Here is a 24,656-nt window from a genome sequence, read left to right on the forward strand (position 1 = left end):
ACGGGCCCCCCTCCCCCCGTAAGGGACCAGGTGCTAGAACCGAGAGCTGGGGAACAGGGTGGGCTTTGGGCCATGAGAGGGGCCCTCAGTGAGCAGCCCTGGTGGGGAGGGTGTGGAGCTGAATGCTGGGGTGAGGAGGGGCAGGAGGAGGAAGCGGCCGGTGAACACAGGGTCTGCCTCAGGGACCCGGGAGGGGAGCCTGGGGCCCGCGGAGGCACTCACTTCCTGGGGGGCGACGTCCTCTCGTTCACGACTTTGAAAAGGTTCTGCAGCAGCTTCTCCCCCCAGTAGAGGTCACAGAACTTCTCGGATATGGCCCCGCAGAACGTGGCGTAGGTGAGATCTTTCAAGGCGTAAATATACTCCCCTGGTTTTGCACATCGACAGGGGCAAGGTAAAATGTGGGGGAGCAACTTTGGGGGTCCCCTCACTTTCTGCGCAAATGAGGCTGGTCTCGGGGGCTGGGCTCTGAGACCCTCCTGGCTGCCCAAGGACCCATGGGGGGCTGGCTCTGCTCACCGGCTCTTTGTGCAGAGGAGTAGGGCCCCTCTTTGTGGTGACTGAGGCCCCCCTCATGCCCACCCTCTGCCCGTGCACTGCATCCCCCTGCCACTCCCTGGTCCCTGGGCATCTCTCGGCCCTGGCGGCCCCCAGTACCCATGATCAGCGCCTCCAGCCCGTTGTCCAGGTAGCCGTCGAAGGCGAACTCCTCCTGGATGAGGCGCGTGGCCTCCTGCAGGGACGGGCAGGCCGCGCTCTTTGGTACGGGCGAGGCGTCCACACTGGACGGACACAGCTTGCGGTCTGCCGGCCGGGGCTGCTCGGGGTGACTGTCCGCCGCACCCCGGGGGCTGTCTGGACTCGCCTTGGCCAGGGAGGGGCTGAATGAGGCGGGTGGTGGGCCCTGGGGCTCCTGGCCGGGGCCCTTGGGGGCCTTGCTCCTGGGCGGCTTGGCCGGGTGAGGCAGGCCCTGGCGAGCTGCGGTGGGCTCTGGGGTGCGGGGCCCTAGGCCTCTGGGAGAGGCTCCAGGTGGGACCCACTCCTCCAGCCCTCGCTCCTGGGGCATCGCTGAGGAGGTGGGAGCTGGGGGGCAGGGGCACCCCTGGGCTGACCCTCTCAGCACCACCTCTCTTGGGGGTCCCGGGGCTGTGCCGCACGATCGGGGACCAGGCGCCCTCTGGTCAGGTGTCTCCAAGCTGGCGGCCACTGCGTGGGCCTCAGGAGCCTTCTTCTCATCGACATCCCCGTCCAGCCTGCCTTCCCTCTCCTCTGGCCTCTCTGCCGGCCCCGAGGACCTGGCCAGGACCTCCCTGTGAGCAGGAGAGAGCACTCAGGAGAGGCTCCAGGGCCCAGCCGGCTCCTGGCCACACCTGCCACTCACCTGGCCGCACCTGCGTCTGGTGCGAGGCCGATGGGCGTGACGTGCGTGGCTGGGGCGGTGGACGCTTCGGGCGGCTCCAAGGCCCCCTCGCAGCAGGAGGGCGGATCGGGCACAGGCCCCTGCACAGCCATGAGTCTGGTGTCACCGCTGACCTGCACGAAGCCTGGACAAACTTGGGGTGAGTGTGGGTGGGGGGGGATGGCTCCTCCAGCCCTGAGGGGGTGCTGTGACCCCTCTCACCATCCCCAAGCGCCCGGGGACTTCCCAGCACAAGGGGAAGGGAGACGTCATGGAGGCTGAGCCCAGGGCTGCTGGAGCTGAGAGGGAGGCTGGGACGCTCCTCAGGGCGGGCTGGGGCCATGGAAACCCCGAGGACCCGGCCACAGGCAGGATGGGATCGGTGCCGTGGAGACAGGACACAGTGGGCTCTGTGGAGGGGACGGAGCAGGACAAGAACTAGGGGGTCGGCGATGTGAACACGATGGGGTGGGAGAGGAGGCGGGTGGGAGCTGCTGCTCTGGCGGCTGGTAAGATGGGAGAGAATTTAGAGCCGAGGCCTGAGCAATGGGGTGTTTAGAAGAGACTGAGGTCGGGGGGAGGGCACTTGGGGGTCCCGGTGATGTCCAGGTGCAGTGTCACACCCTGGTGGACAGCAGGGGCCCCGGGCAGGATGGCCTGGTCCCGGGGGACCCACCTGAGCTGGACCTGGGAGCTGGCGCTGCGCTGGGGGTCAGTTCAACCACCGAGAACACATTTTGGAGACTGATGGTCTCTTCCTCCTGGTAAACCTGGGGCAGAAGGACACGGGCCCCCAGGGAGGTGACACCAGAGGCCCAGGGCTCGCGCTCAACCCCTCGCTCAGCCTCAGCCGCCTCACAGAGCCTACGGGCACCTGCATCCGATTCCAAAGGTTTGGTGGGTTTCTAGGGCACAGGAAGGCTATGCCCTGTCCCAGACCCTGGTGGGTAGCGGGTGGCTGTCTGCTGACCCAGGGACCCTGAGGTGGCCTGCCCTGGTCAGCTGCCTGGGGAGCCGACAGGGAGGTGTGTAAATGATGCAGCTAGCTGAGGGTCAGCGTGCAGGCCACCTGGGGTCAGTGGGCCAGGGCGTGGGGCTGCTGTTCAAGGTGGTGGGAGAGGCCGAGAATTACCCCTCCCCTACACTCTGTATATCTGTACAACGAACAGTGGGAACAAGGACCCGCATCTCCCCGGCGCCCCAGGGCAGGTTCCGGGGCTCACACCTGAGCCTGGGAAATCGCCCTCTTACCTTACAGGTGGATGCCCTCAGGTGGGCTAAAATCTTCCTGCTGTCCATGCCTCGCTGAAGGAGGTAACTGCCACATACCTGAAAGCAAGGACACGGGCCACACGTCCAACACGCGGACATGCGGGTGGCTTGACCACCAGCCCTGTCTCCCGCCAGGCTGGACAGGAGCCTGTCAGCGCGGGCGCTGTGGAGGGGCTCGGGGCTCCCCTGCAGGAAGACCCCGGGGACAGCCAGGCTCGGGCAGCCTGTGACCAATGTCAGCGTCCGCACACCTAGCGGCTGTCCTCCTGGGTGTCCTCAGGAGGGAATGAAAACTGGACGGCCCAGCCAAAGTGGCTCCGTGGTTGAGCGTTGACTTATGAACCAGGAGGTCATGGTTTGATTCCCCGTCGGGCACATGCCCGGTTGCAGGCTCGATCCCCAGCAGGGGATATGCAGGAGGCAGCCTATCGATGATTCTCTCTCACCATGGATATTTCTATTTCTCTCTCCCTCTCCCTCCTCTCTGAAATAAACAAAACAAAACAACTGGACGGAGATGGCCAGGGCCTCTCCCCACCCTGCCTTGCTGACAGCCACTTGCACGGAGGGGCAGGCTGCCCGGTGCCCAGCGCTGAGACGGGGGCACGAGGACACATGCCCTTCCCAGCCGTCCCTCTAAGAACTACAGGAAAGGGTGATGCTACAGAGCCGGCGGGGCAGAACCAGTCAGCAGGCTTCGCACCCACAAAACAACCCCATGATCGCAACCCGAGACAGACAGAACCTGCAGTCACAGCGAAGCTAATCTCACCTAATCTCACCAGCGACCCTGAGCCCGCCATGGCCCTGACAGCAGGCATCGGCCCTGGAGGCACAAATGCAGCCATGGCCTCTGAGCCCCGCGGGCTCTCAGCAGGTGTCTGTCACCTGATCTGGGCCTTCGCAGGAAAAAAACACTTGCCCCTCTCAGTCTAGCGACTCGCTGCACAAGCGAACGCTCTGATACTGGGGGACAGCTCGCGCCCCTGCTGAAAACTGGGGTGGGCCTCACTTGACAGCAGTCAGGGGCAGGCAGGCAGGGCCCGGCACCCAGGCCGCCGCTGCAAAGCTGTCTCCTGCCGGTCTGCACGCAGCTTCTCCTCCTAGAAGGCCCTGTGGTCCCCCCAATCAGGGAAACAACAGCGGGGCTCCCCTGCACGTGTCACGTGGAGCCCCGCGGCCCCGAACTCCAGGAAGAGGAGGTGGGAGGACTCTGAGGAGGTGTGGGGAAGTCCGGTGAGCGGGGCGCTCTGCTCCTCTCTGGCCGGGCTTAAGGGCACGGGTCTGGGCTGGCCCCAGGACGGCCCTGCCCACTCTCTGACCAGGTGGTCTGGGGGCAATGCTGGGGTGATGGGCCCTCCACAGAGGAAACCCGTGCCCTCCCTGCCCAACGCCGACTTTTCCTGGAAATAAGAAGTCTCTTCCCTGTGGGCACCACCCAGGCCCTGGATGCCAGCTGTGCCCAACTGCCAGGCTACCTTGACGGCCTCGGCCACAGACGGCCGCTCCTGGGCGCTGCGCCTGGCCATTTCCAGGAGGAGGGTCTTGAGCCTGCGTGGCAGGGCCAGCTTGTGGTCTTGGGGGACGCTGAACTTGGCCGCCATCCACAGCACGGCGGCCACACAGTACACTGAGGCCTGGGGACGAGAGAAAGAAGCCAGCGTGCTCAGCAGACCAGTCTCCGTCCCCACAGAGCCGTCCCTGTCTGGACCCCACCGGCACCTGGAAGCCCCCAGCCCCCGGGTGCGTGTTTAACAAGCGCCCACAGGTCCCGAGCTGTCCATGCGGAGTCCTATCGTGGGAGGTCACCACCAGAGCCCGAGAGGCACCTGCTGGGGCGGCTGCCCAGGCCAGGCAAAGCCGGGGGGATGGACGCACGTGCTGCACGGGGGCTGCCAGGACCCCCCTGAGCCAGTGCCCGTCCCTTCCTCCTCCCTCAGGCTCAGGACAGAGGGGGTGGCATCACTGAGGGTGGGGAGGGTGGGCAGGAGGCCCCGGGAAGGGGATGGGGCCAGGCACCTTTTCAGTCACCAGCTGCTGCTCCGCCACCTCGGGGGCCAGGAAGAACGAGTTGGATGTGCCTGAGAGAGAAACCCCAAACCCAGCTGAGCCCTCCTTTCCGCCTCGGAGGTTGGTGGCCGATGTGGGAACACAGCCGAGGGTGAGCCTCGCCCGCCTGTACCCACCGTTGGCAGGGGGCGGCCCAAAGAGCACGGCCCCATCCTCGGCCACCAGCACGGAGTCCGGACACAGGTAGGCTGCGGCAGAAGGCGCGGTCAGGGCTGGGCTCACCGCAGAGACCTGCTCCCCAGAGGCCTGCTGGGGTGTGGGTGGGTGGAGCAGCCCCCTTGCCACCCCAAGGCTCCCTGGGTCACCCAGGGGACGCGAGGACACTGGGCCCCTCACTGGATGCAGCAAGGGGGCCAGGGCACTGGCTCGGCCTCCTCCCCTCCCCACAGGCGCTGGACAGACGGCCCTGGGGGACAGGACACAGGGCCCTCTGAGCCGCCCTCCTGCCCCAGAGCTGGCCTGTGGCTGCTGGGCACCAGAAGCTGGAGACAAAAAGGAGCTGAGGAAAGAGGAGGGTGACGGGGGAGGGGTCCTGCCGGAGGCTGGAGGCCCAGCCTGACTGGACGTCCAAGGCCTGGGGACCACGGGACTCAGGGCAGCCCTGTCACACTGCCCGCAGGGCTGAGTTTGGGGGCCAGAAAGCAGTGTGATGTCCAATATCCCCGCAGGCCGTTTCCCCTCCCTGGGGACAGTGTCTCCCTGTGGAGAGGGAGTGGGCCAGCTGGGTCACCTGCTCTAAGGCCCACAGTTAGGCATCTGTCCCCCGACTCTGTGGGTCCTGAGCCCAGAGCAGACGCCCCCCGGGGTGCCCCTGGCTCACAGTGTGGACACCGCCGTCCACGGGCCACACGGCTGAACAAGGAACCGCAGCGCAAGTGTCACCTGGGTGCCGGGCGTGGGTGCCGACAGCGCTGAGGCAGGCGTGGGACAGAGCCCACAGCTCGTACTCCTTGAAGGGCCGGCCCAGCTTCGACAGGAGGTCCTGCAGGGAGACGCCCTGGGGGAGGCGACAGGGCGAGAACCACGTCAAACGCGGCGGGATGTGCCTCCCGGCAGACCTCTCCTGACAGATCAGCTGGGAAACGACCCTCGTGCACCCAGGTGCCGGGAGGAAGTGGAGAGACGGGACCCCGTGCACCGCGGTGGGGCGTGCAGGAGCAGCCGCACGGAAGACGGCCTGGGGCTCCTGGAAACATTGAAAACAGAGCGGCCGTAGGACCCGGCAATCCACTTCCGGGAATTTGCCCCGGAGAACTGAGAGCTGGGTCTGGCACGGGCGTTGGCACCCCCACGTTCGCGGCGGCATCCTTCACAAGAGCCGAGAGGTGGGAGCCACGCGTGCGTGGATGCAGGACTGCGCAGTGGGGCAGCCGGGCCTCAGGGGAGTGAGCCCGGGGTGGACTTTGTTTTACGGTTACCACACTTCTCTCGGAAATCACTCTCACTCTCAGGTGCGTGTCAGGATGTGAATAAAACACGGAAACACAGACCCCGCCCCCTAGTCCCTGGGCCAGCAAAGCCTGGCGGGAGCTGCGGGTTTCGGTGCCGCCCTGCCAGTTAGCAGACCAGTCTCTAACCCGACACTGGGTTTGGGCCATGGCCTCCCAGGTGGCTTTGTCCCAGGAGCTCATGGGGACACAGAGCTTCAGGGAGCAACTTGCTGGGAGCCAAGCAGGACAGCGTGTTTGGCCGGGCTCCGCCCAGTGTCCTCGGCCACAAAGGGCCGCTCAGAGTGCCCGTGGGGATGCTAAGCGTACCCCAGCTCCCAGGACAGGGTTCTAACAGAGTCCCGTCCCTCCGAGGGGCAGCACCAGGCCCGGGAGACCCTCCCTGGCCACGGCCCTGCAGAACACGCCCTTACCCACCTGGTCCGAGGCTGCGCTTCCCAGCTCTCCGGCTCCTTCTGGAATCTGCTGATCGACCCCCAACTTCCCCGAGTCTCCACCTGCCTCTTGAGGGTCCTCAGGACAGGGCGGGTGGCATTCCTCCACAGGGCCCTGGCCAGGCACCCCAGCCGCCCCGCCCCCACTGGGACCCACACCCCGAGCCCCTTCCCCCTGGAGCCCAGGCTCCTGCTCCGGCCGCAGTCTGGACTTGGGCTGGCCTTTGCAGCTGGGAGGGCCATTCTTCCGCTCGGGAAAGGCCTTCCTGGGGTCTGCAGGGAAGAATTCCGATGTGGGCAACTGGCTTGTCACGCTGGCCGGCGGCAGGCAGAGGGTGCTGGCCTCGGGGCCCTCGGGCAGGAGCCTGGGGACCGTCTGCACTTTCCTCAGGCGGCCCCTCTCTGCGGGGCGCTGGGCGTCCAGGACCAGGCTGGCCAGGCCCTCCCCGATGTGGCTTTCTCCGTTTCTCACAGGGGGTGACAGCAGAAGCTTGGAGGAGAGGGTCCTGGGGTCGCAGGAGGGGGTCTGGGGCCGGCCCTGAGCGGCCTCCGGGTCAGCGCCATGGTCCCCAGGCTGCCTCTTGGGCCCCACACTCCTTGGAGCAAGTCTCCCCCTCCAGGCGCTCTCGCTGACATCTGGGCAGAAGCAGGGCTGATCACTGCCCCTGGCCAGGGCCCCAGCCCAGGACAGCCTCCCCCACAACACCCCTGCCCACGGCCACCTCGGAACCGGCTCCTGCAGGACCCCAGCCCCGCCCGTCACAGAGACTGAGCACCCGACTCTCAGGATGGGGGCTCCCAGCCGCCTCTTCCCTCAGCAACCCAGAAACATCCTCGCTGCCTCGTTAATCACATAATCCTGGCTAATTAACAGGCTGCCCGCTCCCCTGGGCCAGGCCAGCTGCCCACAGGGGGCTGCTAAGCCCCGTCTAATTATCTCATCCAAAAAGCACATCGTGTTCCATTAGGAGAACACAAGTGAGATTCTCCACAGGAAGAAAGGATTGTGGCCGCGCCCCGCCCGCCCTGGCGGCGGCCTCCACGCACGCTGTCTCCCTGCGAACCGCCAGACACACGCCCCGCCCGCGGGGACTCTTTCCTCAGCTCCGACAGCCACACAGCGTGGCCTGGTGCCGCGGCGTCACCAACAGCGTCACCGGGAGGACTCCACGGCCCCTCCTCAGCAGGCACAGGGCAGAGCTGACGCTGGCGTTTGTTCAAAACGCCATCTGAGACTAGAATCCCACATGAGCCGTGGAAACTTGGCCCTATGGCAACAGCCGGCACGGCAGGGAGTGATGTGCCTCCGATATGGTGCGGTCGGGGGATGGAAAGGGTCTCACCCTGCCCCTGTGCCGAAATGCTCATGGGACCGGGACAGGTGTCCAGCTCCAAGCCCAGCCTTTTCTCAACACGACCTTGGTTCTCACCTCTAACAGCATGATGTCTGCACAGCGTGAGTCTGTCCCGTGTGTGTGTGTGTGTGCGTGCACATTTGTATACATAGTGGGTGTGCAATGCTTGTGCATGAGTATGCACTATAAATGGGTGTGTACGAGTTTGCACATGTGTATGTTTATGTGTGTGACTGAGTGTGTGAGCATGTGAGTGGGTGTCTATGTGGCGCGTGAGTACACTGGTATGAATGTGTGTGTGAGACCAGTGCCAATGTTTGTGCATATTCACATGTACACATGAGAGTGAACATATGCATGCCTGGGAACATGTATGTATGCAGGCACATGCATGAATGAGTGTAGCTTGCTCACCTTGGAAGGTCCCGAAGGACTCGAGGGAGAGCACCCTCCTCCCGACAGCCGAGAGGTTGCGGCACAGGCGGCAGGAGGACATGAGCTGCATCTTCTCCTCGCACAGCGCGATGATGCTCTGCACACACGTGCGAGAGTCAGGGTTGATTTTAGAGAGGATGGGAGAGAGAGAGATGGGGCGGGAAACATCGATGTGAGAAACAGTGATTGGTTGCTTCCCATACAGGCCACGGCTGGGGATAGAACCCGCAATCTGGGTGTGTGCCCTGACCAGGAATTGAACCCATCACCTTTCAGTGTATGGGTCCACACTCCAACCAAGCCATACAGGCCAAGGCAAAAAACCAAGTTCTTACTTAAACAAAGTGCAATGCCACCAGATCCTAGGGAGGAGCCCGTGTGATGGGGGCAGGGCGGGGGCAGACAGGAAGGCCCCGTGTGTGTGTAGCGTGCATGTGTGTGCATGTTTGCATTTGTGAGTGTGCATGCATGGAGGGTGTTGGGGCTCAGCCTCTGGGGTGGAATAGGGGGGATGGCCCAAGAGTTACCTCGAGATCGGGCCGGTCCCCAGGGTCCTCTGCCTGCATCTGGTCCAGCAGCGCCTCCAGGTCACGGCTCAGCCTGGGCTCCGGCTCCGGCTCCGCCACGTACTCGAGGGCAGCCTTCAGCGTGGCCCCCAGGGAGTAGATGTGCGCCTGTGGCACCGAAGAGCCCATCAGTGCCACCGGCCCGTGTGTTCCTGTCCCCCATGGCCACTGCTCCCCCAGGCCAGGAACATGTTTTTGGGGACCCTCCATGCTCTTTATGGCAGCCTCCCTCACTGTGGACTGTCCTGGCGCTGAGCCATGCACCCCAGTCTCTTGGGTCCGGAGTCTGCACTGGCCCCGCTGTACCAGCCAGCGGCCCTGGACCCCTCCCGGCACAGACACCTGGATGTCCTCCCCTGATGGCTGCTGTGTCTCTAAGGGCAGAGACTTTTCTTTTTTGGGGTTTATTCTTAAAAAGTCAGGTATGAGCCAGAGTGAAGACGCGTTCCCTTAGTGTGAAAGTTAGGGTTTTCCTGTCTGCGCACGTGAGAGTGTGAGCACGCTGGGACAGGCCCCATCATGGCTGGGCAGCGTCCCCCAACAATGCACGTGGGGCTGTACCATGCCCCTTTTACCAACAGGAGGCTGAGCCCAGAGAGGTTCAGGAACCTGCCTGGGACCACACAGCCAGGGCAGGAGGGGCCGGCTGGCTCTGGAGAGGCAGTCACCCCCCCACACAGTGGAGGCCGGGGCCCTGACCAAGGCCAAGCTCGCTGCCGCCCTGCCCAGTGCTCCGTTCCCCAGCCCAGCCCCCTACCCCTGACTGGCGCCCACTCCGGTCCATGGTCGCACCCCCGCTGGGGCCAGACCCAGCATGACTGCCTCGGGCTCCCAAGAGCGGAGGATTCGCTGTGTGTCTCGCCCTGGACCACGCACATGAGTCTCAGCAAAAACATAAAAGGAAGTTCCACAAACATCCCATGCAGCGTGATGAGGTTTGATAAAGTCAAAAACAGCACAAGTGGAATAACGCGGATTTCAGGAATCCACACTTGTGAGATGAGGACAGAAGGAGGCAGAAGGGGCGGTGTTGGGTGCTGGTCACCGTGGCCGGGGGCGGGGACGGAACTGCTTCCGGGTGTTCGTGTTGGAGCTCGGCTCCCTTCCCAAAAGTACAAAAAATAAAGCAGTCCACGCACGGACCAGGAATGGGAACTGTACACACCAAAGGTTCCGAGGAAGGTTCTGTCCCGTGAGGTCCCCAAATCCCCAAGACCGGACAGTGGGGTCCACCGAGACCACGGGCCCGGGTCCTGTGGCCCGCGGAGCTGGGACGCGCACAGCCTCTCAGGGCAAGGGGCCCGAAACTGGCTTGTTTTAAAGTAAAATGAAGCACAGGAGCGGCCAATCCTAAACTCTTATTTGGGGTGAAAATTTAAATTCATGTCACGAAGCTAATGGACTTTTACCGGGAAGATTCTCGAGTCTGTAATTTCTCGTTTCTTTATTAACGATGGACCCAGTTTCCTGCACCATCGTCTTAGGAGACTGGGTGCCATGAAGAAAGAAACCATGGCCAATGGCCTCTGTGGCCATCCTGCACCTGGGCCAGAGCCCAGCGTGGCACACGGCGGACAGACAGCGCTGAGTGGACGGACGGGGCATGTCCCCATCATGCTGCAGAGGGAGCCCTGCGCCTGTGCGCTTAGGGGCTCCAGGGTCCACTCAGCTGAGGGGGGCCTCCCGGAGGCCTGGGTGGCCGCAGCCGGAGTGAGTGGGTGTGGCCGCTTAACACCCGTGAATTGCTATCCAGAGGCTGCGGATCCTCGGAGACACGCCAGCCACCACTGGTAATTGCAGGCACTTTTAACGCGTTAAATATAGGAACTTCACACTTTAGAGAACACGCAACTGTAATGACAACCATGTGAAGCACACCAAGCTGTCACTGCAGCCAAGCTGCCTGCGGGAGTGACAGGGTGGGCGTGCCCAAAGGCCCCGCCCGGGTACCCCTGGGCACAGGCCCGCTGAAGCCCTTCCCTGCTAACCACACGCTGGCCCCGGCCGGTCAAGGCTCCCCGGCGGCCACTTACCTCAAAGGTGTTCCCGGTCACATCGAACTCCGGGGGGACAAAGGCTCCCTCGGGGTCATCTGGGGAAAGAAAGAGAAGGTGCTGCGATCACACGCCTGCCCACGAGGAGGAGGCTCTGGGCACGGAGAGGACCCCGGCCCCGCACTCTCCAGGGGCCGATTCTGCCTCCTGCCCCTCCCGGGCCCTGGTCCCCGAGGGGAGGGAAACCACCTCCTTCCCTGCAAGCGTGGGAACGTGGCTCCAAAGAGGAAGAAGAGGCGCTGTCTTCCCAGAGGGAGCTGAAGCACCAGGCCCCTCCACTCGGGTCCTCCCTGGGCTGGAGGCGGCCCTGAACCCATTCACTGCAGGGCCAGGGGGACCCCAGGGGCCGGCTGAGGCGCCAGGCCTGTCCTCCCTGCGGTCAGGGCAGCAGGCCCTCCCTGGTCCTTTGAGGGCCGGGTGACGGGGCTGCAGAGACCAGCACCCACCAACAGGGCCCGAGCCCACGGGGCTAGAGATCCCATCAGGTTACCGAGGACACCTGGGCTGTGTGACTGCCCCCCACCCGGGGAGGGGCCCCTGCACCCGCCCCGGGCCTCACCGCTGAGCTGCTCCATGAAGCACACGTTCCCGCTGGTGTTGAAGGCCAGGGTGTCGGGCGTGATGCAGAGCGTCTGGAAGATGGCCGAGTGCGCGACGCTCCTCATGGACAGGCTGCACTCCAGGCACACGGCCCAGGCCTCCTGCTCGCTGAGGCCACTGTCCCGCAGGGACAGGATGTCGGCCAGGGACACGTTCTCCTGCCAACACAGCCTCACTGACACTGGTGTGGGCACCGGCCCCCCTCCCCAGGGAGCCCCCAGCATCGCGACTAATTCTGGGAGGCAGACAACGTGCGGCAGTTTCATTCTACGCCAGGGAGGAGGTTTTAGGCAAGGCTTTCTTAAAGAAACCACAACCTAGCAGGAGCCACCGCATGGTTCCTGGATGTCAGGCACAGAGCGTTTGGTAAGATGCTCAGGTGCCGCTGGGGGCCGGTGTTCACGCCTGTCACGCCTGTGGCCAGCACCTGTGCCTTGGTCCCTGCAGCCCTGGAGCCGGGTCACCCACTTGCTAAGACATCCCTGACCCACAGCTCACCACACACAGCGCGGGGACACGCAGGCGCTGGCAGAGGAGCGAGGCGCTGGAACAGGGAATGGAGTGGATGCCTAGGAAGCTGCCGCTGCGCACCGGGAACCATTCACAGGGCTATGATGCGTGGTCCCACAGCGCAGTCACGGGACACGCACTAGCCCGCACATGGCCTGCTGGCTGTGGAGCCGCCGGACATTTGCTCCAGGCAGCTCACACGCACGACAGAGCCTGACCCCGGGCCTCCCCGTGAGGGTCACCCTCCAGATCCGAGTGGGTTCCTCTGACCCTTGTAAGAGCTCAGCTGAGATCGTGTCACCAACACTCACGTGCCCACACACACCTAACACATAGCCACGTGCACACAACGCCCCTCTGTGTGTACACACACAGACGTATACCAACACGTGCACTCACGTGCATGCACACACACACAGTCTCACACACACACACAGTCTCACACACATCCACCTTGGACCTCAAGGCCCTTCTCTGCTCTTCTGTTTGACACCCTGGTCATCTGTGTGTCCCTGTGTCTGTGCACCACCTGAGCTCCAGAAGAGAGGGCGGACGAGGGACCAGGCTGGGAACCGGGTGGTGGGGCCAGAAAGGGTCTGGGCACGGGCCTCTGAGGAGGAAGGAGGGGGGTTGAGCTGGGGGATGGAGGGAGGTGGGCTGGGGGACGGTGCAGAAGAGAGGCCAAGTCTATCCACAGACTCAGTGCAAACCCTCCCCCCCTGCCCCCACAGCCCTGGGGACCTCATAGGACTGTTCTTCAAGCACAGACTAGCTGTCAGGTCCTAGAAAGCATCTCACACCCCGTCCTTGAATTTCCCCTCCTGCACTGCAAGGACCCAGACCAGGCCAAGAGGACCAAGGGCTTAACCAGAGAAAGGAGGTCAGCAAACCAGACAGCCACACACGTGCATCTTGGCTAAGCCTTTGGGTTTGGCAGTGGGGGGTTGGAGTGGGGGTGGGGACCAGGGCTGGGATTTGCCACCATCTGCTTCCTCCTCTGGGCCGGTGAGGGGCCGATGGCGCCACTCTCCAGGAACTCCCGCTCTTTCTATGGGGCTGGGGTGGGGGTGCATGAGGGAGGGAGACTTGTGGGAGCTGGTTCAAGAAGTGGCCACAGGGACCTGTGCTCCAAGAGCCGAGAACCCCAGCCGGGTTCCAGAAAAGGGTCCGTGTGCGAAGGTGACTGCGTGTTGTAAAAGGAGAGACCAGGACCGAAGGCAGAGCGGTTAGAGTGGGGCAGTGGGGGGGGGGGCAGCCCCAAACCCCAGCTTCCACCTCTACCTGCTGTGTCCCTGAGGTTCACTGCTAACAGGTCTGTCTGATTTGGCTCAACACGTGCACTCATACCTGTCCTCTCCACATACACGTGCACATGTATACACAGTGCACAATGCATATGTACACCTGCGCACACACACACACACACACACACACACACAAACACATAGTGCTCATACACGATACCACAGCACACAGAACACACATGCAAACACACATATGCACACAATACCTGCACACCCACACTCCCATACACACAACACAAATGTATGTGCACACCTGTACACACATGCAAACACACAAAGCACACACATAAAACATGCACACACCTGCACACCCACACACATGTATGCCAGCACATACAAATATACAGAGCACTCCCCATACATGTGCACACACTCACATACATGTGTACACACGGTGCACACACTAATACGCTACCCAAAGGCCACGTGGGTTTGTGCTTTAGGAGAACGAGGCCAGCCCATGGTGTGAGTCTGTGCCAGCCCCGCACAGGGCCCTGTGCACACCCACTGGTGTGCCCATGTGGCCAGCAGGCCCAACTGCTCACACAGCTGGTGACTGGGTGTGCTGCCAAGAGGGGGAATCCCAGGCCAGTTGTGCCCATGGGGGCTCCTTCTCAACCTCCTGCTCAGGTCCAGGCCCTGCCCACCCCCTGCCCTGTGGCCCCTGCCCCTATTCATGGCAGGAGCAGCTAATCGGGGGCTTCTCTGCGTGATTTTATGAAGTGACAGCCATGGGTCTGAGTCATTGATTCCACATGGCTGAGCCCCCCTAAAGCCCTGCGGTTGCAACAGGAAGGGGGGACGGCCGAGGCACAGGCCAGGACAGAGCCCAGGGACACAGCTGGCTCCCGAGAGGAGGTCTCCCGCATGCTGAGGGGTCCCGATCTGTGGGCCCCACTGGGCCTCGTGCCTCACCCCTCACCATCCCTCGGCAAGGCAGTGCTTGAGTGGGCCATGGGGTAGGTGTGAGGGCAGGACCAGCTAAGTCCTGTTCCATGCAGGGCAGGCAAGAGAGGTCTCCAACCTGCGACTGTGCAGACACAAAGTCAACCCGTCCCGGCTGGGAGGAGGGGTGCAGGAGGCAGGTGCAGGTGAGTCCCTGGGACCCTGGGCAGGGCTGGCTTCCCACCCAGGGCCACTGTCTGGCTGCAGCAAAGTGCCCATTCAGGGGCTTCTGGTCTTAAAGAGGCCATCGACCCAGTCACAGACCGTGAGCCAGGGCTCCATGGGGACCCAGATGCACTCTCTTGGAACCGATTAATTTTTTAACCTTGGAACGGGGCCTGCCCACACAAAGCCCAGTCACTTCGGAGTTTTGTCAACAACCCCCAGGCCTGCTGAGGTCCCTTCAGCTGCCAGACCCCTGGCGTGGGGCGCTCTGCACGGTGCCCCGCTGGGGGTCTGCCTGTTTGCCCTAGAGCCCCCCCCTCGCAACTCTCACCTCCCTGGAAGCTCTCCGTGGTTCTCCAGCTGCCTGCTGCTCTGAGCTCATTTCCTTACAGATGTCACACGGACCCCCTAGGGCACGGTGGGAACATCACTCCTTTCCAGGGCACCCCCAGCTGTGTGCGCCTCTGGGCAGCGACAAGGTCCCCATCTGCCTTCGAATCCCCAAGCCCAGGACTCAGCCCGCAGATGCTGGGAGGCTCTTGCTGAACCGGGCAGGGGTTAAGAATGCTCCTTACTCCTCAAGGGGGTCTGGGGACCAGGAGACACCCTGCCCTCTCTCCCCGCAATGCCTAAATTGGTGTGCCATCTTCCTGTCCAGGCCTGCTCTCGTTCTTGCCGTCCAAGGCCCCTGGCAGGCAGTGGTACCGCCTGCCTCTCCATGGCTGGCGTCTGCCTCTCCTGCAGCCACTGTCCTGCCTGACTGGCTGCTCTGCCTGACCCCGAAACCCTGTCCTTTGCTTGTACGGGGCGCTGTCTGCAGGAGACGAGGGACCAGTGGGGCTGCAACCTCCAGGGCGTTGCTGGTGGTGCCAGCCCCTCACGCTGTGCCTCGGGGGTTTCCAGTAGAGTTCTCCCACCCGTGGCACCCTCGGGGCACATGCCAGAGTGGAACTGCTGGACACAGGCTGTGGCATGTCCGCTTCGCACGGAATGCCAAGCTCCTTTACCGAGACCCTTCTCCTTGGCTTCCCCAGCAGGGAGGGAGGGCCGCCGTCCGCATTTTTGGGCCTTGCCAACCTGGATGGGTGTTCACGGTGGGAGTGCTTTCTATCCCCTTTTATAAGAAAGTCAAACATCTTCTCATGTGCTCAGGGGCTATTTGGGTTTTCTCGGGCGACACTGGGGAGGGACATTCCAGGGGCTCCTGGGGCTCCATGGGGTTCTGGTTCTTGAATAGAACCTCCCTGTACAGTCAGTTGTTGTGAGTGGCCAACTCCTGTGTCGCCTAAGGTTTGCTGGTGACCTGGGTCTGGTGGCCGCTGTAGCTCCCTGGAGCAGCCCATGTCCTTGTCTGGATCTCCAGGCTCCTTCGGCAAGCCTGCCCAGGTGACACTCAGCCTGGCTCCTCCCTCACCTTGCCCAAGACGGCTCTCCGGATGCCACCTGACTAGGTATCGCTGTAGCAGGCAGTGTCACATGTCCCTGATGTAGGTTTAAGACCGTCAACACCGACCAAGCTGAGGGTGTGTGGCGTGCAGTGTGGACCCGGTGTGCTCCAGGGACAGGCGAGGCCTGCTCTCGGCCCGGCCTCCTACTCTGGGGGGCACACCCGGGGGCAGCACCTGTCTCTTCGTGGGGGCGAGAAGTCAGAGGAGCCCCCAAACATTCCTGCTGAATGCTCAGCAGTGGGACCACTGTGCACCCCCGGTCACCTGGAGGCCTTGGTCACAGGACGGTGGGGACCCCCGACCCCATGCACTGTGCCCAGAGGGGCGCCATGGACGCCTCCCAAGAGAAGGTGTCCGGACTCGGTGGGAGGACGGACTGTGGCAGGGTGGTGGCTTTGGGTCCAGTCCTGCCTCTCGTCCTGTTTACTTGGCCCCAGTCCTGCTTGGTGCCCGGCCACAGAGGAGGCGGGCCGAGTGTGGGCGGCTCGTTCTGTCTTCCGTGGCGGTTTAGGGGGCGAGTCTTCTCACAGATGCACTTGAATGCGTCCTCTGTGAAGGCTGGGGCAGGAGGTACCCTTTCTTCTCCCATCAAAGCCACGGAGATGTCCAAAGGTTTATTTATTGCCCGCCTCTCTTCTCGGCAGCTTCTCTCACCAAATCCAGGTCACCACGGGGAGGCTGGGGGAGGGGGGCGGGAAGCACCCACCCCCGGGCACTGGCTCAGCGGCCCCTCCTGAGCAGCAGCGGCTTCCTGAGACAGACCGCTACCCAGAAAGAAGGACTGAGCTTCTTCAACCTGAGCTCCAGGGACTGGGGCTGGGGGCGGGCCATGTGGGGAAGGCCCCAGGGAATGCGACGGATCCCTTCTCTCCTCCTGGAGGCACCAGCCAGCCCGATGCACCCCGACAGGCGTGTGGAGGGTCTCCATCAGCACAAGCCGTGGGGAGGGCCGGCATCTGACCCCGGGCTGCATGGTGCCGGCCCTCAACAGTGAGCAGGGACGCCCAGGGATCCGGGCATCTGCCTGCTGGAGGCTCGGAAGGCCCTGTGCCAGGCCCCACAGCCTCGGGAGACAAGAGGGTCCCTCTGGGAGCAGCTGCGTCCTCTGGGAGCCCCTCTCATGCAGAGCGGCCTGGCTTGTTCAGTCGTTTATTCGTTTGACCCAGAGCCTGTGGGACACTGTGGGGAAGCCAGGGCCACAGGGACAAACCCCAGCCAAGTGGGGGATGGCTTGCTTTTGCCTCAGTCACAGGCAGCCTGGCTCTGTGGGCATCTGACTCAGTTAACGGCCAGAAATCCCATGAGGCTGAGACCCCTGTGCGCCTCGGGTGGGGGGCTCACTGGGGGACCTGAGTGAGGGCCCTGTCCTCTGGGAGCAGGAAGCAGCCCTCAGTCGTGACCACTCCCCCCCCCCCCACACCCCCCAGCTCCTCAACAGTCCGGCCAGACTGGGCTCTGCCCGCACCTCCCGCTCACCTCCTAGGAAGGAAACAGCGCTCTACCCCCCACGGGCCCCCACACGCCCCTGCCCAACCCTGACAATCAGAGCCCACCTCCCACAGAGCATCAACTCCAGCGACAGCCCCCTATGGCTGTCCCAGGCGGCATCCCAGGGGTCCTGCCCCCTCCGGGAGAAAATGTTTAGGGGGGGTGGGAGGCATGGAGACCAGCTGGGGATCCCCCCTAGCCCCAAGACCTAGCGGCAGGGGCCTGGAGAGTGGGAGGTACCTTCCCTGGAGACACTCCGCGGAACCCTCCGCCAGGAAAGGTGGGGGGGTCCCACCGTGGGGCTGGGGTCTCACCTCGTCCTCCGGCAGAGTGGGGAGCGGTTCGAAGTCGTAGAAGTCTAGGTCCTTGCCGTCCACTTCGTAAAAATCCGCCGCGGCCGGGTCCATGGCCTGCATCTTGCGAGCGCGCCGGCGACGCTGCGGCCTCGGCCACTGCTGGCCTCCGCGATCCGCGCCCGGCAGGCGCCCCTGGCCCGCCTCGCCTCGGCCCTCCCCCGGCCTCTGGGCCCAGGTCTGCCGGCTGGGCTCCGAGAGCGGGTCCCGCTAGGCGCGCCCCGGAGCCATGGCAACGCGCCCCGCACCGCCCCGCCCAGCCCCGCGGCCCCTGCCCGCCCGGCCCTCGGTGCGCCCCGCCCGCGCGTCTGCCGCAGTGTCGCCCGAACCGGGGAGAGGTGGGGGGGCAGCACCAGGGGTCCCGGCACTCGCAACGCCGCGCTCACTTTGTCGGGCGATAGGCTCTCCGGCGTACGTACGTTGGCCGATTTTTTTTGGGGGGGTGGGGGGTGGGGGGGCGTGTGGATGCACGGCGGGGAGGGGGCTGCCGGCGGGGGAGGGACCGGGGACGTTTAGGGGCGGGGCCAAGCCTGCGGCCGGTGATTTGTTCCCAGAGGCGCCGCGGCTGCCTCCGGGGTCCGCGCCCACCGGAGCCTAGGCGGGGCGAGGGCCGCGGCGCACCCCAAGGACAGCGCTGTGTGCGTCGTCGACCCTCCGTCGACCCTCCATCGGACCCCTGCTCCCGTCCCCGCTGGCCCGGGACGGGGCTGCCGCAGTCTCAGCTGGGGTGGCGGCCGCCGAGGTGCGCAGGCCGGCGGGACGGGGTTGGCAGGGACCCGGCCGAGCGGCTGGAGGGTGGCCAATCCCCCTCGCTCGAATTAGGGTCCCACGGACGCCATGTGGGGACCAGCAGCTACAGCTTTACCCGCACCTCGCCAGCCAGTGGAACAGAAGCCCAAAGGCCAGACAACCCCTCCCCTTTGGCAGTCCTGCGGGCTGCACATTAGGGTCCATCAAGGTGAGCCTTGCCCAAAGCTGGGGCTGTAGTTGGGCAAAGAGCCAGGTTCTCCCCCCCCCCCCCCCCCGCCCCACTACCCAGCCTGACAAAGAGCCAGGATACCCCCCACCCACATTTTGCACAGAAGGGTGGATGGTAATCTCACCATCCTGGGGTGACAGGGGTGCCTCCTACTCCAGCCCCTTAGAGAGCAGAGCTGTGGGGAGGCCTCCCGCAGGAGAGCTCCCCCATGTGGCCAGCCCTGTCCCCACAGCCTCGCCTGGCCAGGCACACAGCAGGCGCTGCATAAATGCTCCTTGTGTGAAGGAGGCAGGGCTGGTGACAGGTTTTCCAAAGGCCGAGGGTACAATGGACAGGGACATGAATTCCTAATGTCATGTCTTTGGATCAGATCGCTGTGGTCCCGGGCCCTGGGACATGACACCCAAGGATGTGAGGGGCTCCCCAATCATGGGAGGAATAGGTGGGCAGTGAAGCCCGAGGCTGGTGGACGAGATGGGTGCCGGGCAGCCTTACCTTGTGCCAAGTGCTGATCCTGAGGCCCACCCAGCTCAACTGGAGCAGAAATCAGGGGCAGTCTCCATCCTGGGATATTTAGAAGCTCAGAGCAGCAGCCAGGGTGAGTGGGATGGGGTAGAGGCAGCAGGAATTGGAGAAAAAGCATCTCACAGATGCGTGACCTGGGCCTCCTGTCCCTGAGCTCTCTGTGGACACCACATAGGGTCTCAGAAGGAGGCTGACAGTGGCAGGCAGGCTCCGCTGCAGGACTCTGGGGCTCCAGCCGCACCCCCATCCTTGGACCCTGGGTCTACAGAGCTGAGTGCCCTGGCTGCAGGGTCCCTCTGCTGCAGGGCTCAGGAACTGGGCTGCCACCTGGATGTGGCCCTGTGGGGGAGCCTCAGGCACCAAGGGCCCTCCCGGAGGGGGGCATGGGCTTTGTCACCTGGTTCTCGAATCACCATGCAGCTGGCCCAGGGCTTAGGGTGAGGGCTGAATGGGACAGGGCAAATGGGAGCAGAGACATCACATATGCTCCTGGGAAAAGATGCATCCACTTGGGGTAAAACACGGGACAAACAGGCTGCTGATATCAGCTGAGTCCGCTCTGGCCACAGCGCCTGTAAGCACTTAGCGGACTGCTGCTCGGTGACCAGGGACCAGGGCACACGGGCCGCGGGGAGGGGTCTGGGGCAGGGCGCACTGCAACTCCTTCTACCTGCCTGCCTGCTTTCAGAGTTTGTGATCACAGTCTTCCTGTTTGTGGAGTGATGAGGAACTTCTGGAAGTTAGTTCGTCTTTCTGAGTGTTTGCACACCTGCCTGCTTGTAGAACAAGCTTCTCTCCCGGGGAGGGGCCCTGGGTCCTGGTGCCTCGAACGCAGTAGATGGTCGATTCATGCTGAACGAGGGCCTGATTCTTGAGGTCAGAGGCATGTAGATGAGGCACTCACATCTTCTCAGAGCTGATGGGACACCACCAGGCAGCCCCTGATACCCGCTGAAAGGTCATTACAAGCTCAGTTCCGAACAGGGCCACACAGCCTCGTGCGCAGACCACTGGGACGGCCCCCTGGCCTCTGCACCACCTCTGCACCGTGCCTGGGCGTCCAGGACACGCCCGGCAGCACACCTTCTTCCTGACGCTTCTCTCAGGTGCTGCCTGAATCCTGCAGGGCTCCCAGGCCATGACAGGTGGTGCCCAGTCTTCTTACTGGTCTCCGCTGACCAGTCTACTCACTCTCTGCCCATCCCCTCTCTCCTGTAGGACCCTCCCTCTGCGTGGCCACTTCTGCCTCCCACTGCCCTCCCTCCTGGTCGGTGCCCAGGACAGGACTCCCCCGCTCCCCTCCCCCCCCCCACGGATGGGGTCTCCTGCAAAGGCTGCTCCATGCTGGTCTCTGCCCCTTGCCACACCCGGACACGGTCAGGACTTGGTCTTGTTCTCCGTCGAGCCCTGTCTCTCCGCAGGTGGGGGCTCCCTCCTGTCTCGGGGTACGCACTTGGTGCTCAGCTTGGCCAGGTGATGTGAGGCCAATGGAGCGGGGTCTTCAGTGCCTCGGCTCTCTTTTTCCCTAAAACAATTGGAAGAGCTGTCAAAACCTGTGCACATTTTGAAGTCAACGTCCAAATTTTAAAAAATGCAAATAATCGCAATGAATGTCATATCTGGTGTGGCGTAAATATTGACACTTTGAAATAAAGCTGTTAGTCACTCTCCTAAATTTATCCAAGGAGCTAAATACCAAAGTGGTTTTGGTACCCACCATCAGCCATTTACAGAAAACATATAAACACATTTTTCTTTAATAGTCAGAAATCCTCATCATGACGTTTTCCATTAAACTCATTATAATCATCCAATTTTGCCCAGAATTTTATTCTATTGGGACATATTTTTATGCTTGAAAGTTTCTATAGATTCCTCATCCTACTTAAAAGAAATCCTTACTTGAGAATGTTGTGGTTTTTTAAAATTTCTTTATTGACTAAGGTATTACATATGTGTCCTTATTCCCTGTTTTTTTTTTTTTTTTTAATCGATTTTAGAGAGAGAGGATAGGGGAGAGAGAAAGAGAGATGGGGAGAGTGGAAGAGAGGAAAGAGAGGGAGAGAGAGAGAGAGAGAGAGAGAAGAGAGAGGAAGAGAAAGATCAATGTGAGAGAAACATTGTCCTTTGCCTCCCGTATGTGCCCTGACTGGGGATCGAATCCACTGCCTAGGTATGCACCCTGACCAGGATTGAACCCGCAACCTTTTGGTATATGGGACGATGCTGCAGCCAACTGAGCCACCCGGCCAGGGTCCCCATCACACTTTTTGGAAACAAATGCACATGTAAGTTTTAATAAGTTGAATATTTAATAAATAACTTTTTAAAACTAATTTTTATTTTTTTATTTTTGGTTTCTAATGACCATTTGACTCATTTTACATGATCCAGGTCTTGGGTACAGTCAGTCAGAGCTGGGAACACAGGACAGTAGCCCACTGACCTGCTGCTGCCCGGGAGCAGAGCTCCGGCCGGGCTCCTGTGGCCTTCCTGGAGACCCATGGTGCTTCTGCAGGACTCTGGGGCTCCTGCAGGGGTGAGGGGTGAGGTCACCGTGGACATGGGTCCCCAGCCCAGTTGATGCCAGAACCCCCCGGCCACAGGAAGTGGGGACCCTCTGGTAGTCAGGGCTGGCCCCCAAAGGCACCGCGTGGGTGTGGCTGGAGCTGTGAGCGGAGCCATCTGCTGCTCGTGCAGCGACAGTGATGACATTTATGCAGTTTGAGATGGAATCGATTTACGATGTTACCCTGGATGCGTTCCACCCTGGGGACAGGGGACATGGCAGCGGCCGGCGGTTCCCTGGGACACCCGGGCGAGGGAAGCCGTGGGCAGGACACCACAAGGCTGACACCTGCCAGCTGGTGGCTGTGAAGGCAGCAGGGATGGTGGAGGACTGTGGGTGCCATTACCCGGAGGGGCTCTGGACACGCCCCCCTCGCTGCACCTTCCTGTCACCGTCCCTGTCCGTGCACAGGGGTTTCTGGTCCTCGAACTGTGGTAACCTCTGTGACATCAGGCAACGCCGTTGGATCCACAGCCTGGCGGGGCTGCTGCCTGGCGCCCTCGGAGGATTCTCCCTCAGGTGGTTTATTTCTGTCACACGTGTGTCATGCCCACAGTCCCATCCTGCATCCCCTCCCTCCTGGCCCACAGGAGCCGGCACAGTGAAGCTTGGGCTGGAGGACTCATCCTGTCACCAGCCCCCACTCTGCAGCCTGACTCTCTGTGAGATGGACACAGCAGCGTGGGTCATGGCTGAGGGCTGCACCTCTTATGCCCCTTCCTGGTCCACCCGCCCCGAATGGCCAGAGCACTCAGCTTTGACTTTTTAACTCTCCGAAGAGCACACCCATGCATGCACACTCATCTCACGTACACAAGCACACACACGCATATACACACATGCACACTCTTATGTAGCATGCACACACATGCGCTCTTACTGCATACACACAATACGACTCAGACACCACACCCACCCACCCACTCACTAATGCACACACACACATACGTGAACTCACCCATAGGCACAGCTATTCAATGTGCAAACATACAGCATGCATGTAAGCACATTCACACATGGACATTCGTTTTTATACACTGCATGCTCACGCTCACACATAACTCTTACCCCTCACCACCCATTCATGTGCATACATGCAGACACAGGTGCACAGAGCGAGGAAGGGACACAACACGTAAGGCCACAGGCAGCCTGGGCTCCATCCCGCTCCCCGCCCTTGCGGACGATCCCTCCACACGGAGCGCCCGACTGCAGCGTGTGGTGCACCTCTGTGCTCTGGAAACATCCCGTGCCCGTGGGACATGTCACAACGCGGCTCCCAGCTGGGCTCAGGAGGCCGTGTCAGCGCTGAAGCTCTCGCGGCTTATTCAGTGCCGAGTGTCTTTGGTGTGAAAGATGAGGTGCGCTCTCTGTTCTGCAGGGGCTGCTGAGGTGGGAGGGGTGCTGGATACCACGGGGGCGTGCCAGGGAAGAACGGCCCTGCCCCAAGCACCAGGGCACAGACGGGGCCTTGCAGGGAGGTGGGCTGCCCTCGAGGGTCAGAGACGCACATGGATGCCAGTAACCAGCCTCACAAAAGGCGAACAATGTGAAACACTGTATTTTGCCTGACGGTTCTGCATCTACAGTGTGTACACAGCACAGCGTCGGGTCTCGGTTCATATCAGCAACAGAAGCAGGGGAACAGGCAGACAGTGATGGAGACAGGAACCGCCCCGCGGTCATCTGGTTGCCTGTCCGGTGGACCTGTGAGACACACGGGGTTGGTGGCAGGTACGGACACTGTGGTAAGCTACAGCTTCACTGTCAGGAATCCCAGGAAGTGAGGCTCCTCAGGCTCAGATACTGAGCGTGGGACCTGGGGCACCTGACACTCCTCGCCTCCCCCCCCCGTGTGTGTGAGGGAAGGAGCTGCTCCGGGGCACATCCTCCCGCCTGGACGGCAGAGCACGCGGGCGAGTCAGACCCTGACAGCCGTGCAGAGCACTGACCACCTGGCTACCCTGCCTGTGCACGATGTGCCATGTGCATGTTGGTGGAGATGTGCACACAGGCATGGTGTACTGTGCATGGGTGGGTGAACATGTGATGCACACACGTGGAATGTGCACATGCATGGTGCACACACACGTGTGCATGTGTGTGTCTGTCTGTCTGCACATGTGTCACAGTTCCAAGGGGAGGAAGGGAGGGACGGTTGTGCATGATCTCACACACACACGTCACATCCTCTGGGCATCCAGGCTTCTGCCTCTGTGAGCACCCACTGACCCCAGCCATGGGATGGGGCACTTCTGTCCTCTGAGTCAGGGCTTTGTGCCCAGATGTTCATGGACATGCCAGCTCCTTCTTTTTTTGGGGCAGGGAACTTTATTCCTCCCGAATTCCCATGTTGGGTTGGATCCAGGCCTGACAGCGGCTGGCTTTGGAAAGGGAATATTTGTTAAAGGACAGTCGGGCATTTACAGAGCCGTGGGACCCCCCTCCACGCCCCTGAAGGCCACGTGCTCCCAGAGCACAGCTGGGTGCCCCGCGTCTGTGGGGCCCTCGGCCTGCGGGGCTGGGGCTGCGTCCAGGGTAGGGGCGGAGGTGGAGATGGCACGGGGGTCAGCTCGGACGTGGGGCCCAGGTCCAGAGCGCACTGGGCTGACCAGCAGGCCGCCGCCCCCGGAACAAGACTTAACACACACATTGAACACGAGAAAGATCAGTGTGCCTCCTGCCGCGGCCCTCACAGGCGGGCAGGCCCCACGCGGAGGCCGGTTCCTCTGCCTGC

General features: G+C 62.3%; 1 protein-coding gene across 1 annotated transcript in view; it reads right to left on the minus strand.

Moving 5' to 3' along the window:
• The window catches only part of KNDC1 (kinase non-catalytic C-lobe domain containing 1), a 29,877-nt gene extending 11,968 nt beyond the window's left edge, over nucleotides 1-17,909 (minus strand). The window contains exons 1-15 of the mRNA XM_028149643.2: nucleotides 17,808-17,909; nucleotides 11,593-11,791; nucleotides 11,013-11,071; nucleotides 8,941-9,087; nucleotides 8,393-8,510; nucleotides 6,607-7,259; nucleotides 5,624-5,738; nucleotides 4,858-4,929; nucleotides 4,691-4,752; nucleotides 4,150-4,308; nucleotides 2,651-2,728; nucleotides 2,076-2,169; nucleotides 1,382-1,544; nucleotides 658-1,310; nucleotides 223-367 (exon numbers count right to left, since the gene is read on the minus strand). Of these exons, the coding sequence (XP_028005444.2) occupies nucleotides 223-367; nucleotides 658-1,310; nucleotides 1,382-1,544; nucleotides 2,076-2,169; nucleotides 2,651-2,728; nucleotides 4,150-4,308; nucleotides 4,691-4,752; nucleotides 4,858-4,929; nucleotides 5,624-5,738; nucleotides 6,607-7,259; nucleotides 8,393-8,510; nucleotides 8,941-9,087; nucleotides 11,013-11,071; nucleotides 11,593-11,791; nucleotides 17,808-17,909 (2,819 nt within the window). The remainder of the gene's footprint in view (nucleotides 1-222; nucleotides 368-657; nucleotides 1,311-1,381; nucleotides 1,545-2,075; nucleotides 2,170-2,650; nucleotides 2,729-4,149; nucleotides 4,309-4,690; nucleotides 4,753-4,857; nucleotides 4,930-5,623; nucleotides 5,739-6,606; nucleotides 7,260-8,392; nucleotides 8,511-8,940; nucleotides 9,088-11,012; nucleotides 11,072-11,592; nucleotides 11,792-17,807) is intronic.
• Nucleotides 17,910-24,656: the final 6,747 nt, after the last annotated feature.

The sequence above is a fragment of the Eptesicus fuscus genome, chromosome 17, assembly GCF_027574615.1.
Source record: "Eptesicus fuscus isolate TK198812 chromosome 17, DD_ASM_mEF_20220401, whole genome shotgun sequence".
NCBI lineage: Eukaryota > Metazoa > Chordata > Mammalia > Chiroptera > Vespertilionidae > Eptesicus > Eptesicus fuscus.